Genomic DNA, 16,718 nt, shown 5'->3' with positions numbered 1-16,718 from the left:
GGAGCGTACCGGAAGTGACGCCGAGGCGAGGTGGGGGAAGTGGCGTCAGCTTCCGGTGTGGCCTGGGACCTGCGTCTCGGGGAGGGAGGAAGAGAAGGGGGCCCCCTTCTCCGGCTTCGGGGCTGTCATGGCGACCAACATCGAGCAGATATTTCGGTCCTTTGTCGTGAGCAAGTTCCGGGAGATCCAGGAACAGCAGCAGCAGCAGCAGTTCGGCGGGTGAGGAAGCGAGGCAGGAAGGAGGCCTGGGCCGCGCGGAGGGAGCGCCGAGTAACGGTCGCAGCGGAGGCGGAGGGAGAAGGGGAGGGAGGCCCAGGAGGGACCAGGCACCGCGAATGGAGGGCGCTCCAGGAAAACGTTATTGTTATCGCTATTATCCGCCCTCCGCAGCCCTCCTCGGAATGGAGGACGCTTGGGAACTCCCTTGGAGTTCATAACAACGACAACAATCATGATGCTTTCTGGAACGTCATAAAGATCCCTCACCCCAAAGAATGCCTGGCATTTGCCCCTTCCTCTCTGGGGCAGGCAGTGGAAGGGAAGAAGGGACCAGCGGCAAAACGGTGGTGGTGGTGGTGGTCGTGAACGTTGTAATGGAGACAGGTTGGCCCTCTGGTAGACAGGGCTGTACGAGAGAAGCTGTTGTTGTTGTTGTTTCCTCAGATCCCGCCTTTCTCCCAGTGTAGGGACCCAAGGGGGAAACAGCAAGTTTAAAACAATACAACTTATAAACAGTACAAAAGCATTAAAACGCATAAATATAACGTTTAAAAACTATTAAACAATTTTAAAAGTTGTGCATTAAAATGTGTTTAAAACTCTATACAAACCTTAACATCTGAATTACTCAGCATTTACACAGCGCAAGGATGCCTTTCTCTTGGCCTCTCTGGGGAGGGAGCTCCGGAGCCTGGGAGCAGCCACCAAGGAGGCCCTCTCCCTTGTGCCCACCAACACTTCCGCACTTTAGTGGGCTCTTGGAGGGAGGTATGGCCCTTCAGATAGTCTGGACCAAGATGTATAGAGTTCTGTAGGTCAACAATAGCCCTTTGAATTGTGCCTGGAAGTGGATTGGCAGCCAATGGAGCCGGTCAGTTCCAGTTAAGACTTTCTGTCTGGCTGCAGCTCTTTGGCCGGCTAAACTTTCAGAGAGTGCCTTGGGGGGAGTTCAGTGGAGCAGATGGGGGCACCGTGTGAAAACTGGAAGGGGAAGGAAGCTCTTTTGCAGAAGCAGCGTTGGTTGGCGTGACTTTGGCTGTCTCCTATCGGTCAAACAGCAGTGCTGACCCTGTGACAACCCATTACATTCACTGGCTTTATAGTATTAAAAATATTGAGCACTGTATAGAATGGTTTTTTATAACCATACAGTATTACTCAATCTGATTTTAATTTCATTCACCTTATGAACTATTTGATTATCTTGTTTGGAAGCAGGAAGACATTTATTGAAATTCCTGATATTGTATGAAAAGTAAGAGTTAATATGACAGTTATTTGATTAGCTGACAGAAAGTGGTAATTGCATGAAGCATGAAATCCTATCACTAGTCATTCCCTAAAGAAGCAGTAAATGCATTTTGTGTTTCGAGTCGGGTTTCATCCCCAAGACATCTCATTGTGCATGTATACGCAAAGACACATATTCCAAAATCCAAAACCTCTGGTCCCAAGCAGTTTGGACAAGGGACAATCAATCAACCTGTATTGTAAAACTTTGGTAATGGTGCAAGGAAGCCATCCTCTATGTATGTAGTTCTGGGGAGAAAACAACAACTGAAACCTTTCAGGGTTTTAAAAAAATATGTTACATGTTTTTTAAATTAACCGTACACAACTGGCCTAGGTTTAACATTCTTTTTCACGCGTCTAACAAAGAGAAGTTTTAATCCTGTTCATAATTTAGAACATGTAGGAGAAAAAGAGGAATGGTGTGTATCCATTTTAGTTAGGATGAAAATGTCAAGGCGGTTATTTCTGTGCTGCTTGCTCTACAACAAAACAAAGCTCTGTTAACTGCTTTGCATTAAAAAGGACTTCTAGTGTTCAGTTCTTAAATATGCTGTAAAATTTTATAAATAAAGGTTAATAATAATAATAAAATTCTGACTCTCAACATACTTGTGTTTTCAGTAATCACATAGGTTTGACATTCAAATTGTATTATATAAACACAAAGTTGTTGCTATTACAAGTTGTACTTGTTTGCAGCCTATATCATCTGTTCGCTGTTGGATTATTTAAAACATTACACTGTACATATTGCAGTCAGAATATGCAGTGTCCCCAAGGAAATATGTACAGTATAGCCACTGATGTGTACCTTTTTGACCATAATCAAAAATAAGATTTCATCATAGACCTCATTGTACATTTTGAACGTCATATATTCATTTGTTCTAACATTATAGAAATCTAGAATTGAGAATGCAATCTTTCATTGTTTCTATGATAGTTAGATCTGAATTTGAAATTTCTGTGATCACCAGTTCCTGCTAATGCAGAGCTGTTTATCTTAAGTGGTTAAAATACAATGGTAACACCTTTGTAGAGTTTACATTAGATAATATTTTGTTTAAGACAGTTATATGAATAGATATTAAATATTTAAAATTTGTAAATATGCAGGATGTGTTTATTTTATTTTTTAAACTGAAGCGCTATATCATATTAACGGACATTTGTTTTAACAATATTTGTAATCTACTGATTTTTGCATTTTTTCTTGATTAGTGGAAAGATAGGAAGTCAATACAATGGTGAAATAAACTCACCTGAACACACCAGTTCTTCAGATGATAACATTGGATCTGTTGGGAATCTTCAGAATGATCCACTAGTGCAGAAGATAGAACAAGTATTATCGGAAGTGTTGGCTGCAGAGTCACAGTACAAACCAGGTAAACAAACACTAGTCAACGGTTTTTGCATAATTTTTTTTAATGTGCATCGCAAAACATTATCAGATGTGAGGTTGCTTTATAGGTCACAATATTTGTTCTGCGCTGCTATGCAAAATAGGACTGAAATTATTTTTATAGGATTTAGTGGGCTTATTCCTAAAAAAGTTGAACTGTTGCGTATTTTATGGCTAAAAATGTACAGTTGTCCCTCCATATTCGCTAGGGTTAGGGGCACAAGACCCCCGTGAATATGGAAAAACCGCAAATAACAAAAACACTGTTTTTACCTGAAAGACACCTCTCTAGGAATCTCTAGGTCCTCCAGTGCAACTCTGTGGTCAATGTCCAACATACATTGACCATAGAATGGCACTGGAGTAGCTAGAAATAATAATAATAATAATAATAATAATAATAATAATATATTTATAGCCCGCCCAATCACAAGGAATCCAGGCGGGTTACAACAGTAAAAATAAAGATAATAAAATAAAATACAATAAATAAATAAAATACAATAAAATTAAAGAGAGCGAAGTGAGTACATTCACAGTTAGGCCTGATGGAAGTTGGGCCTCTCTTTTTCACTCCCTCCCAGGTCTGATGATGATGTCATGGAGGGAGGGCTCTTCTTCTTGAGGCAAGGATTTTATTTTAATTAATTTTAATTTAATTCTTCTCATTAAATTTAAGAGAAGAATTGGTGGACAGAGTGACATAAGTCACAGTAAATGGGGAGTAGAACTAGGTAGGGAAGGCCTGCCGGAAGAGATCCGTTTTAAGAGCCTTCTTAAAGGCTGTAAGAGTAGAAATGTCACGGATCTCCTTCGGCAGGTCATTCCATAGCTTCGGAGCTGCGATAGAAAAGGCCCTCTGGGTGACTGAAGTTAGCCTAGATTTTATTGGCTGAAGTAGATTCTTCCCCGAGGACCTTAGAGTGCAGGACGGACAGTATGGAAGTACTGTAGGCGATCTCTTAAGTATTCTGGACCCAAGCCATGTAGGGCTTTGAAGGTAATCACCAACACCTTGTACCTTGCCCGGAAACTATTTGGCAGCCAGTGAAGGGATTTCAAAACCGGTGTTATGTGATCGGTACGACGAGTACCTGTAATTAACCTGGCTGCCATATTTTGTACAAGTTGAAGTTTCTGAACTTGGCACAAGGGTAGCCCCATATACAGCGCATTACAGAAGTCCAATCGAGAGGTGACCAGCGCATGTACAACTGTTTCAAGGTCTCCCTGCTCCAGGAAGGGGCGCAGCTGGCGTATCAGCCGAAGCTGATAACAAGTGCTCCTGACTGTCGCATCTACCTGAGCTGTCAGGTGAAGCGACGAGTCAAGGAGCACCCCTAAGCTGCGGACAGAGTCTTTCAGGGGAAGTGTGACCCCATCCAGAACTGGCTGACATAATTCCATACCTGGGCTTGGGTTTCCTATAACAAGTACCTCCGTCTTACCTGGATTCAGCTTGAGCCGGTTTTCCCTCATCCAGTCCATTACCGCCCCAAGACAGGCATTCAGAGGAGAGATGCCATCCATAGACACTGCATCAGTTTGAGACATAGAGAAATATATTTGGGTGTCATCAGCGTACTGATAACATCCTGCCCCATGTCTCCGGATGATTTTTCCCAGCGGCTTCATGTAAATGTTAAACAGCATAGGAGACAATATTGCGCCCTGGGGTACACCAAATTTTATCTCTCTTTTAGAAGAGCAACTGTCTCCTAGCGCCACCATCTGGAATCTGCCTGAGAGGTAGGACCGGAACCACTGTAGAACAGTGCCTCCGATACCTAACTCTCTCAGGTGTTCTAGAAGGATACCATGGTCGATGGTATCGAAGGCCGCTGAGAGGTCTAAGAGCACCAGCAGGGTCACACTTCCCCTGTCGATGCCTAGACGGAGATCATCAACTAAGGCGACCAAGGCCGTCTCAACTCCGTATCCTGCCCTGAATCCGGTTTGAAATGGGTCCAGATAATCAGCTTCATCCAAGACTGCCTGTAGTTGATTGGTGACCGCCCTCTCGATCACCTTGCTCAAGAATGGCAACAATGAGACTGGCCTATAGTTATTTCTATCCAGAGGGTCCAGGGAGGGCTTTTTTAAGAGTGGTCTGACCACTGCCTCCTTAAAACAAGAAGGCAGGGTACCCTCCCTGAAGGATGCATTGATTATATTTTTCAGCATCAGCTTGACTATATCACCCCCCTGGACAGCCAGCCAGGATGGGCAAGGGTCAAGAGGGCAAGTCGTTTTTTTCAGACTACTAAGGAGCTTGTCCACGTCCTCAGTACTTACCGACTCAAATTGATCCAGTCTAACAGTAATGGCGGAGGCGTTGGATGCCTCTCTCATTGCTTCTGACTTAAAGTTGGCATCTAAATCAGCTCTTATCCGAGAGATTTTATCTGTGAAATAATCATTAAAAGCATTACAGTAAGCTATGGTTGACTCTAATAGAGGGTTCTGGGTGGGAGGCAGTTGTGTTAAACTCCTTACCACCCTGAACAGCTCAGCTGGACGAGATTTCACAGATGCGATAGATGCAGAGTAGAAAGATTTTTAAAACATTTTTAATGGTCTTTCAGTGCAACATTTAGTTAAAGTTGACCACAGAGTTGCACTGGAGGACCTAGACAGTCCTAGAGAGAACATATTAATGAAATCCGTGAATAATCATATTCGCAAATATCAAAGCCGTAAATATGGAGGGATGACTGTAGTCTGTAGGTTAAAAAACCCTGGTAAGAGTATTTGTCTTGTGCTGGAAACTCACATAATTTTATTCTTTCTCGTAATAAACTGCTAGAATGAAGTTACTAATGCTTGCTAATTTAGATGCTAAACAATTACCTACTCAGTTCTCGTTCTCTCTCTCTCTCTCTCTCTCTCTATATATATATATATATATACACACACACACACACACACATATATAATACACAATTTTTTTAAGAAGAATTTTTTCAAGTCTAATAAATTCCTGTGTTCTTTGAGGTCTTTTTGTAATTTTTAAACAAATGTATGCTCTAATAGTTTCTCTAATCCTACTATGAAAGTCGATTCTGCTTTGATATTCTTTCTTTCTTTCTTTCTTTTTTGTTTTTTTGTTACAATACATTGATTTATTATTGACAATATTCTCTCCAAGGTGAATTAGTGGCATCTCTTAGTAACATGACAATTCAATAAAGTAATAAAATTTAAATGATTCTATTCAGGAACTATATGAATTGATTTAATTTTTAATTTTATAATAGATAATTGTTTTTTTTTTAAACAGACTATTTCACGTACAGTATTTAGTGAAATTTCAATTCAAAGAGACATTACTCTCATTTTAAATGTGGACGCTTTCAGATATTATACTTCATTTATGCACAAAGGAAGAGAGTGGAGAAAGCAATGAATGAGCCCATACAGGCTTACAGCAACCAGTCCTACTTTCATTAAAAAAAAAAAAAAAAAAATCACCAACTCGGCTATCCCTGAATACAGTCCTATTTTGTTACATGTGGACTGGGTCACCATATATGAACCTATTGAGATACTAACTGCTAGCTTATTGTGCCACAGTTCTATTCTTTTTTGCTTTATGTACATTTCTAGTCTGGTATCATCAATTAATATTCAGCAGATAGTTACTCAAATTATGTAACTAAATTATGTAGCCCTGGTGGCGCTGTGGTTAAATGCCTATACTGCAGTCACTCACTCACAAACCATAAGGTTGCGATTTCAGTTCCAGCCAAGGGCACAAGCTTGACTCAGGCTTGCATCCTTCCAAGGTTGCTAAAATGAATACCCAGATTGTTGGGGACAATTAGCTTACACTTTGTAAACAACTTAGGGAGTGCTTAAGTGCACTGACAAGCAGTATAGAAATGTACTTGCTATTGGTATGTGCGTGACATGCATATGCTTTCCCTGATAGCGCACAAATAGTATGTAGCTTGTGGTTCTTGAAAGCTGACAATATCCAACATATACGTTCCTTGAGTATGTCCACAGGTTCCAATAAGGTGACTGATACTGCCAGTTCTGACAGTACAGTGTGCCCTCCTCTTACATGGGGTTCCGTTCCGGATCCCTCTGCCTAAGGGGAATGCCGCCTGTGCTGGAGTCCCATTGGAAGTGCCTGTGGTGTGCAGCAGTGTGTGCGTGCTATGGGCACGCGCCCCGTGCGTAAAACACGGGTGCGCTGTACAAGCCAACTAGGATTTTTAATGTAATCAGATTTTAAAATATAGAAAGTTTTGTTTTCATATAATCTAGAGCATCTGCCTCTTCAGGAGCATAAGCGTGATATGAACTCTGGGCATGATCTCTGCTCATGAAGTATATACACTCCTTTCTGTACCCCCTTACAAAAGCATTTTGTGGTTTGCAGGGTTCTCCAAAAGGTGTGAAATGTGATGCAGAAGATGAGACTGATGTGGAAGAATTGGGGGAAAAGGGAGGGGTGTGAGTGCCTTTTAATTTAAAGCCACAATTTTATATGAAGTGTTTTTTCTAACCTAGACTTCTCTGTATACTTTTATGCACTTTTATGCCACTTTGTAAAGGTATTTATATTTGTACCTTTTTAAAAAATTTTTCAGGTGGTGGAGAGGATGCTGTGAGAAGTAAATCTCGCTCTGTTAAAAGAGGGTTATCTGAAGAAGTGCAAGATGAAATTCCAAGGAAGAAGTCTAAGAAAGATAAGAAACATAAAGATAAGAAGAAAAAGAAGAAGAGAAAGAAGGAGAAAAAACATAAAAAACAATCCAAGGAATCAAAATTAAATGACCAACAAAAAGAATGTGAGGATCTGCAGCGAGTTTTGCACTCAGAACCAGAAAATCCATGCTTTATATTAAGTGCAGGTGATGATGTGAATATAGAGTCTGCATCTGTCTTACAACATGCTTCTGTATCAGTTCAGGAAAAAACTGCATACGAAAATGAAAACTCAGCTATGCCAAATTCACACAATACTAATTCAGATAGCAGCAGACTGGATACATCTAAAGAAGGTTCTACTTTGGTCAGTGCTCATGAGCTCTCAGAAGTCAAGCTTGCAAGTGAGAGAGAACTGGAAAGTGGTACTGGTAAAACTACTGACCTCACTCTGAATTTGTGCATAGAAGATCAGTCTTTAAGAACTGCTGAAGCTGAAGGTAGTTCTGTAAGCATGGTCAGAGATGAAGTTATTTGTTTGGAACAAAATGAAATTAGTTCTGCATTAGAGGCAACAAAAAAACTAAATGTTCCTGAAAACAGTTCACATTCTATAATAGTACAGCCAGAATATTTGGAAACCAGTCTGGAGTCTAACATGTTAAAAGTTAAAAGTTTAGATTCTGTCACAGACTCATTAAATCCAGAAGGCATGAAACAATCAACACCAACTTTACTTGAAACACCTGCTTTGCCCCACTTGGAGCTAAGTGGAGAAGCCAAAGATTCAGTGACAACTTTGGGATTTTTGGCTATGGTTGTAGGGAAAGACTTCGAAGCAACTTCAGAATTTTTGAATACAGCAAAGATAAAAGCTTCTGAAAGAAGTCCCAGACATATTTCATTTACAGATATGAAAGATGATAATGACTCTGAGAGACTGCTCACAATGCAGGATTTCCAAAAGGCTCTGCAGCCTAGAACAGAGATGAAAGCTGCTCCAGAATCTCAACATGTAGTCTCTAAAAATGATTTTGAGCTGGCTCTTGTAAGTAAACTAAAACCTCAGCAAACAGACTCAAGAACAATGGTAGAATTTGGTGAGCAAAAGTGCATGGCAGGAACTGCTGATGCTGAGGCAATAGTAAAAGAATTAAGAGAAACCCAAGTCTCTGCTGTTATGATGGAGCTGAAAGATTCAGAAAAGTATCCAAGGCAGTTACAAATTGAAAAAGTTGCAAAAAATGTTAGCCAAATGCCAGAATTGGAGATGAAGAATAAGACAGATTTAACAACACCTCTTTCAAATGTAGGAATGGAAACAAGGACTTTAGACAGTGTTTCAGGATTTCAGGAGATTGACTTGAGTTGTCTGAAAGAAAAATCTGCAACAAAGAAGGAAAAGTGGAATACTGTTCCAGAACCTTTTAGAATGATGAATTTGAAGAATGTTGGTCCTCTTACAGAAACTGAAGAAGCTGTGAAGGTGAATAGTTCTTTAGAAGCTGTTGTGGTGGAAAAAGAAGTTTCAGAAATAGCTGAAGATTTAGAACCGGTGACTGAGGTGAACATTCCTGAAAACATCTCACAAACTTTAGAAACAGCTCCAGGAATTGGTGAGATAGTGAAGCCGCAAAATCAGGAGGTTTCACAATATGCAAGCAAAATATCTGAGAGTGGGATGAATCTGAAGGACTTGAAAAACGCTTCAGAATCTTTGGCAACTCTGAAAAATGTAGAAACCACTTCAGAATCTCAGTATGTAAAAGGAATGAGTTATATACATGATACTTTACAATCTGATGCAGTGTCACGAGGCAAAAATTTACAAACTAACCTAGAGGTTGAAGGAAAAAAAGAAGAGAAAGATGTGGACACTGCTTCAGAATCGTTGCATATGATATTTACAAACTATTCAGAACAAAATCTAGAACTTTTTTCAGAACCCAAGGTTATGATGAAACTGAAAAGTTCAGACATAGTCCCACAGTCATCGCACATGGGGGATGCAAACAGTTTGGAGTCACAGCATATTAGGAAAGTCAAAGACTTAAAAATGGTAGAATCCGAAATGATGGTTGGGTTGAATGACTTACAGAAAAAAATAGAATGCCTTCACAGAAATGTTAAAATTGTAGAAGCAGCATTGGAATGTAAGGGTGTGTCTGATTGGACTGCATTAGACGAAAAGGCTTCTGATACCATTGAGAATATGACGAAGGATCAGTACAGTGCAGGTGCAGACCACCTGCGGACTTCACCAAGATATGAAGAAGTGAATAATGGCTCCAAAACAACAACAGGAAATGAGCTGACTGCTGAGAGTGAAAACCTATCATTGACTTCAAAATTTTCAAAAGACATGGATATAAGTTCAGAAACTGCTGCAGAATTGGAAGCCTTAGCAGTTGTACAAAAGTTAAAAGAAAGAGTAGGATTTACAACTAGGGTTGAGGAAGATAGCCCTAAGGAATCCTTAGAGTTGAAAAGTTCAGTGTCAACAGATCTAAAAGACTATCCGAAATCTGTGAATATTGGAAAGTGTTTTGAATCTATTTCTGAATCTCAGAAAGAACAAAACCTGCAATCTGTGCAGGACACAACATCAAAAAGGAAGGAGGTGAATTTGGATTCTCTGTATGATTTGGAAACTGAGTATGCAAAAACAAGTTCAGAATTCCACTTTATAGGTGCATTAAGTAACCAGGAAGGGAAACAGAAATTTCAGGAAAGGACAGAAATGACAGGATTGATAGCATCCTCAGAATCCCCGTATGCATCAGAGAGAGATCTGATTCAAGTTTCCGAATGTGAGAAGAAAAATGATGTAGAAAGTTCAGAATCATCAGTGTGTCTGGCAGAACCCAATTCAGGGAATGTCCCAAAAGCTTTCTACATGATTCAAATGAAAAATTCAAAAACAACATCAGAGTCTAGAATTCTGGATGGAGAACATGTGAACACTGATTCAGGATCTACCCTCACAGCAGGTGTAGAAATGGGAGAGAATCTTCCAGAAAGTGTGACCATGGTAGTGTCAGGAACAGAAACTATTTTAGACACACCAAACAAAAATGAACTCCTTGAATCACAAGGTATATCAGCATTGCAAGAGTCAGAATCAAAGATCAGGAGTAAAACATCATCCCCTACAAATTTTGAAGAATATACAAAAACTGTATGTTTGAGTGAAAATAAGAAGTTGGAAATAGCTCCACAATATGAAGAATCTGAAGAAGCAAAAAAACGAGACTCGTCATCTTTGTGTGCGCCACATATGGTAGTTATTAAAGCAATTCCTTCCTTTGTCCATGAAGCTGAAGATAAAGAACTAAAAGTTGCTAAAGCAGCTGAAACAATAGTGACTTTAGCAAAATCAAAAGGATCAAGGGAATCTGTGGACATAGTGAAAGATATAAGTACAGAATTATCTGATGATATAAATGCAAATAGTACAGAAACATTTAAAAGATCCGAATCAACTGTAGTCACACAGATTTCAGAAAGCTTGTTGATAACTACAGGCATACCAGTTGAACAGGATGCAAAACTGGTAGTTACAGAATCAGTTTCAGACTCAATAATAGGTTCAGAGAAAGAGGGTCATGATCCAGCTTTGACTGAGTTTATGATGGATGTCAAAATTGCAGAAGCAAATTCTAGCATTCTGGATACATCAGAAAGGAACACTTCAAAAACAACTTTGCAGTTTGAAACAACTTCCAAGCCTCCATGTATGCTGGACTCCATGGATTTAGATGACAATGTAGACTTTCCACCAAAAATAGAAACAAAAGATTCAAGACAAGTAATAAACTATGTAAGACCATTGGAAGTAAAGGACAGCAATTTTCCAGCAGCCACTTCAACACAGCTAGTCACACCACAGTTAAAGTCTTCAGAATCTTTCTCTGTGTCAAAAGAAACAGACTCTGCAGGAATTCTAAACCTAAATCCTACTCCAGTATATAAAGGTACAACAGATTTTAAATCTTCTAGCATAGTTTCAGAGATTGAAGTATTAGAAATAAGTGACTCTGGCATACATCTAAAACCAGAAAATAATTCGGAAGTAAAATATTTTGAAACCCCTTCAGAAACTGAAAATGTTCTACAAAAGACTGCACCAATTTCTGAAAGAGAGATGGAGAAATTTTCAGAATTAATATCAGAAAAAGTATGCCCACACAAGATAAAAGAAGTAGAAACTATTTTAGAACCCAAACATGCTCAGCAAATTAAAACTTTAGAAACGTCTTTACAGCCTGTGTATACAGTGGGGGCAACAGATTTGGAAGGAAATCTTATATCTGAGGTGCTCGGTGTTTCAAAAACTAACCAACAGTTTTCAGGTATTGTGGAAAAAGCAGATGTAAGAGCTGCTATATCATCTGTGACTGTAGAAGCAGTAAAAGATACAGAAAAACAATTGCAATTAGATCCACATTTTGAAGGAAAATGTTCAGAAAGCAATTTGAAGAGCATGCATGTGTCAGATTTACAGGATGCAGATGCAGATGAAGGAACAGCCTCTTTAGCAGGAAAAAAATGCTCCAAACCTGTTCCAGAAGTAGCATCTGTTATAGATGTGAAAAAATCAAAGTCAGACTTGGAACTGGCCCTATGGTTAACAGATCCAGAAACTATGTTCAAACCTAGAAGTGTTCTAGAGTCTGTGCAAAGAAATGAACCAAAAGACTTTGAAGCAGCTAACAAATATGAATCCTTAGTGGAAGTAAAAGAGCTCCAAGTTATTCAAACATCTACAGACAAAGAACAAATGGATTTAGGAGGATTGTCAAAATCTGTGTTAACTTTGGAGAGTGAGGATTTGGAAAGAAATTCAACCTCTGTGCTTTTGCCAGAAGGAAAAGCCTCTGAAGGATCTTTAGATGCAATACATGTGCAAGTGAAGGATTCTGTAGTAATGCCTGAATATGTGAGTGCAAATAACAAAGAAGTTTCAAAAGAGACATGCAGAGCAGAAGTGGAACATTTTGAACCAACTGCAGCACATGTAATAGAATCCAGAAATTCAGAAATGATTTCACAGGCCATTGTACAACTGAAAAATTCAGAATCAGCTTTAGAGCCTTTAAATATAATAAAGGAAAAAGACTTGAGTGGGATTTCACAGATCATTGTGGAGGAGCAAGGTGTAAAAGTAACTGCAAAACCTGTATGCCCAGTAGCTGGAGAGTCCTTAGAAGTAGTCCAGGAAATAACAGTGGGGCTGATAGATCCCGAACCAGTTCTGGAATCTGTGAAGATGGCAGAGAAGGATTTGGAAGCAGGGAAACAAGTAATTGTAGCGGCAAAAGACTCAGAAATAATAACTCTTAAATCCACGCACGTGACAAAGGAAAAGGATTTGGAAATAATTGTACAGGACTATTTGAAGGATAAAGATTCAGAAGCTGTTACAGAACATGATGGAAGTATTTTAAAAGATAAGAAAAATGAGAAAATAAGTAGCAAAAGTAAAGATAAAAGTAAAAGTAAGAAAGCAAAAAAGAGTAGATCAAAATCTCCTTCCAAGTCAAAAAAACATAAAAAAAAGTCTAGATCACATTCTACCACTAGGCAGGTAGCATCAAGAAGAGAACGCTCTAGAAGTAAACATGATTCCCATTCCAGAAAAAAACACTCTACCTCACGTCATAAATCCAGATCAAAATCTACTGACAAAAAAGAGGATAAAGAATCCTCAAAGTCTAGACGCAGACGATCACGATCTAAATCTAGATCCAAATCTGTAGACAGGATTGAAACTTCAGCAAAATCAAGACGGAGACGTTCTAGATCTTCTGATCATCGCAAGTCTAGATCCAAGTCTATAGATAAAAGAGAATCAGTTAGAAGAAGACGAAGATTGTCAAGATCCTCTGATAAACACAAATCTAGATCACGATCTGCAGAAAGACGAGAGACATTGATAAGGTCAAGGCGGAGACGATCCAGATCTTCTGATCATCAGAAATCTAGATCACGATCAGCTGACAAAAGAGAAACTTCAGTGAGGACAAGGAGAAGGCGATCTCGGTCTTCTGATCGTTACAGATCTAGATCCAAGTCTCTGGACCGAAGGGAATCTTCAGTAAGAACACGTAGAAGACAGTCTAGATCTTCTGATCACCACAAATCAAGATCCAGGTCAGCTGATGATAAAAAAGAAATTTCAGTGAGAAGAAGGCGAAGACGTTCTAGGTCTCATGACACTCGTAAATCTAGATCCAGATCAACTGATAGAAGGGAGACTACTGTGAGAGCAAGGCGCAGGAGATCTAGATCCTCTGATCGTCACAAATCTAGATCCAGGTCAGTTGACAAAAGAGAGAGTTCAGTGAGAACAAGACGAAGGAAGTCCAGATCATCTGATAATTGCAGATCTAAGTCCAGATCTGTTGATAAAAGAAACACTTCAGTGAGGACAAGGCGAAGGCGGTCCAGATCCTCTGATAATCGCAGATCTAAGTCTAAATCTGTTGATAAAAGAGAAAGTTCAGTAAAGAGACGGCGAAGACGGTCCTTATCTTCTGATCGTAAATCTAGATCCAAATCTGTTGAGAAAAGAGAGACTTCAGCCCAGGTAAAAAGGAAGCGTTCCAGGTCTTCTGATACTCGCAAATCTAGATCTAAATCTGTTGAAGCATCAGCAAGATCAAAAAGGAAACGATCCAAGTCTGCTGATCATAAATCTAGAGCAAAATCTGTTGAAAAAGAAGAGCCATCACTGAGGTCTAGACGTAGAAAATCTAAGTCATCTGATTGCCAAATCTCTAAATCAAAATCACGATCCAAATCTACTGAAAGAAAAAAAGACAAAGATTCTTCAGTTGCATCAAGAGAGAAACACTCCAGACACAGATCAAAATCCAAATCTATTGAAAAAACAGAGGAATCAGAATCTTTGGATATATCTGTGTGCAATCATGCAAAATCTCCTGTACAACACAAATCTAAATCTAGGTCAAGGTCCAAATCTATAGATAAAATGGACGAGAGAGAGAGTATACGAAGATCAAAGAGTAAAGGCTCTAAATCTCCAGAATCTAGATCTCGTAGACGTAGAACAGTATCACGATCGAGAAGGAATCGTTCTCGATCATTAACTCGGAGAAGGACCTCAAGATCAAAATCTGACCATCGATCACGAACAAGATCACGAAGTCGATCGCAATCACGTTCAAGACGTTGGAGAAGGACTAGATCAAGGTCTTTGTCAAGACAACGATCTTTATCAAGGGAAAGGCGTAGGAGATCTCGGAGAAACAGATCAAGATCGCCTGATCGGAGGAGGAGGAGGTCTGATTCAAGAGACAGTTACAGAATATCTCTCAGATTACGGTCCCGAAGTCGAACACCTGTCCGTTTAAGGTCTTCCAGGTCAACAGGAAGAAGGAGGAGCCCCAGTAAATCTCCTGATCACCGAAGATCCAGGTCTTCAAGCAGGTCACCTAAACGTCTGACTGACTTGGGTAATTCATCTTCAGCAGTTTTTTGCAAAGATAAAATAGAATTCTCATTAATATGTTCTGACTTCACAGGTTCCTTTTAGATTCCTTTATTGAAGATAGTTCCTTTTCAGTTCTTTTAATGATAGCATGTTTCTTAACACATGTTTTTGAATATGCCATTATACATGCTTTCATTGTAAATACAGATGGAAGTAGAGAAAAAATATATTTCAAGATGGTGTGTTACAAAGTAACATGCGTGCATGGTCAGTATATGAAAATGTAAGGTTTTATACAGGGAAAGAAAGTATGCAGTGTAATTTTGGGACATATGGATCTTCCAGGAGTTCTTTAAATATTCTGATCATTCAAATGGGATATCTTAATCTTATTAGAGTAATGCGTTGTTGCAGGATTCATACAGAATAAGACATTCAATATTATCCCCCAAAGAGTTGTAAACCTTGGTTCTATGGGGCAAAATAGACTGTCATGAAAAGCCAGCTTCTAGCCGGCTTGGAGGCATGGCATACAGATTCCGCATGCCCCCCAGGACAACTGGAAGCTGCACCAGTGTTCAGACGTGAGCTGGCTTCCAGGCACTCCAGCAGTGCGTTGTTTAGATGCTACACACTGCCAGACCGGCTTCAAGCCATCCATGGGCTACGGCAGGGCAGAAAAGCTGCCTTTTTGCTGGTCCAAGAAGGAGCAGTTCTTTGTTGCTCCTTTTTCAGGCATCTTCAAGGCGGATTGTGTCATGCTGTGTGGTTGCTGTGACCCGAATCTGTTTTCAGAAGGGGCAACTTCAAGCCACCCCTTCAGGGCTGTCTATTTTGGTCCTAAAGTTCAGCCACTTGCTATGTGCCCTTCTTTTCTCAAAGCAAAAACAGCTGGAACAAAAATTGTCCTGACAAGCCAATTGCTTTTTGCCATTGGGTACCTCCCTCCCCCCATGCAGTGTAATGTTTTGGGACAGAAAAATGACCCATTCTGCTTTTTTGGCAAACCGTGATGCAGAGTGCTTGAAGTTACATATTTTGGTTATAGGTTGGCCTTACTCATAGGGCTGAGCATTGGGATTGTCAGTAGCTTCAGGGAATATATCTAGGATTGCCAGTGGTTTCAGGGAATATATCTAGGATCAAGAAATTAGCCAGTTCTTGGTCCTGTGCCACAGTCTGATCCTAGTCTTCCTTTGTAGAGAGAATGAAGCTTCTACATCTGCTTCCAATTATGTAGTCTATAATATTTTCTTTATTGGTCATCAGGTGATACCCTGGTATATAGTCACCTCGTTGGTTGCTTGAAGAATGTATTTATGATGAACAAATTGTTGGTTTCACAAAATTTGGTTAGTTGTTCTCCTGCCTAATTTCTTGATCCTTGACCATTTTTTCCTACAGTTTTGATTCCTGCTTTTGCATTCTAGTTGCTTCTATTTTCAGAAGGGACTGAGATCCAACCATAGCTGCTCACTGGAGAAAGGAGTGGAAAGAGAGTCTTTATACCAGTTTCCCTTTTCTCTTGCATTCCAGTGTCCATACTGTACTTGGGGGAGGGGAGCTCTTGATCATTAAGACAGTGCTAGGAAAGGTGGGAGTACTGTGGACTGTAGGGAGAGTAGGAATCGGCAAAAATTGCTTCTGCCATCTTCCAGTGGAGCATCCGTTGTGAGGTTATGCCCCAGG

The 16,718-nt window shown here is 39.9% G+C and overlaps 1 protein-coding gene across 2 annotated transcripts in view; it reads left to right on the top strand.

Annotated features, from left to right (window-relative positions):
• Window positions 1-39: 39 nt before the first annotated feature.
• Window positions 40-16,718, top strand: part of SON (SON DNA and RNA binding protein) — a 38,662-nt gene continuing 21,983 nt past the window's right edge. For both annotated transcript variants that reach the window (XM_089512052.1, XM_089512053.1), the window contains exons 1-3: window positions 40-219; window positions 2,734-2,900; window positions 7,516-15,051. In XM_089512052.1, the coding sequence (XP_089368178.1) occupies window positions 128-219; window positions 2,734-2,900; window positions 7,516-15,051 (7,795 nt within the window). In that variant the 5' untranslated portion in view covers window positions 40-127. The remainder of the gene's footprint in view (window positions 220-2,733; window positions 2,901-7,515; window positions 15,052-16,718) is intronic.

Source organism: Sceloporus occidentalis, unplaced genomic scaffold (assembly GCF_023333645.1).
Source record: "Sceloporus occidentalis isolate IW3139 unplaced genomic scaffold, rSceOcc1.0.p SCAF_2, whole genome shotgun sequence".
Classification (NCBI taxonomy): Eukaryota; Metazoa; Chordata; class Lepidosauria; order Squamata; family Phrynosomatidae; genus Sceloporus; species Sceloporus occidentalis.
The sequence above is the reverse complement of the archived record's forward strand: the minus strand, read 5'-3'. Positions and strand labels throughout refer to the sequence as shown.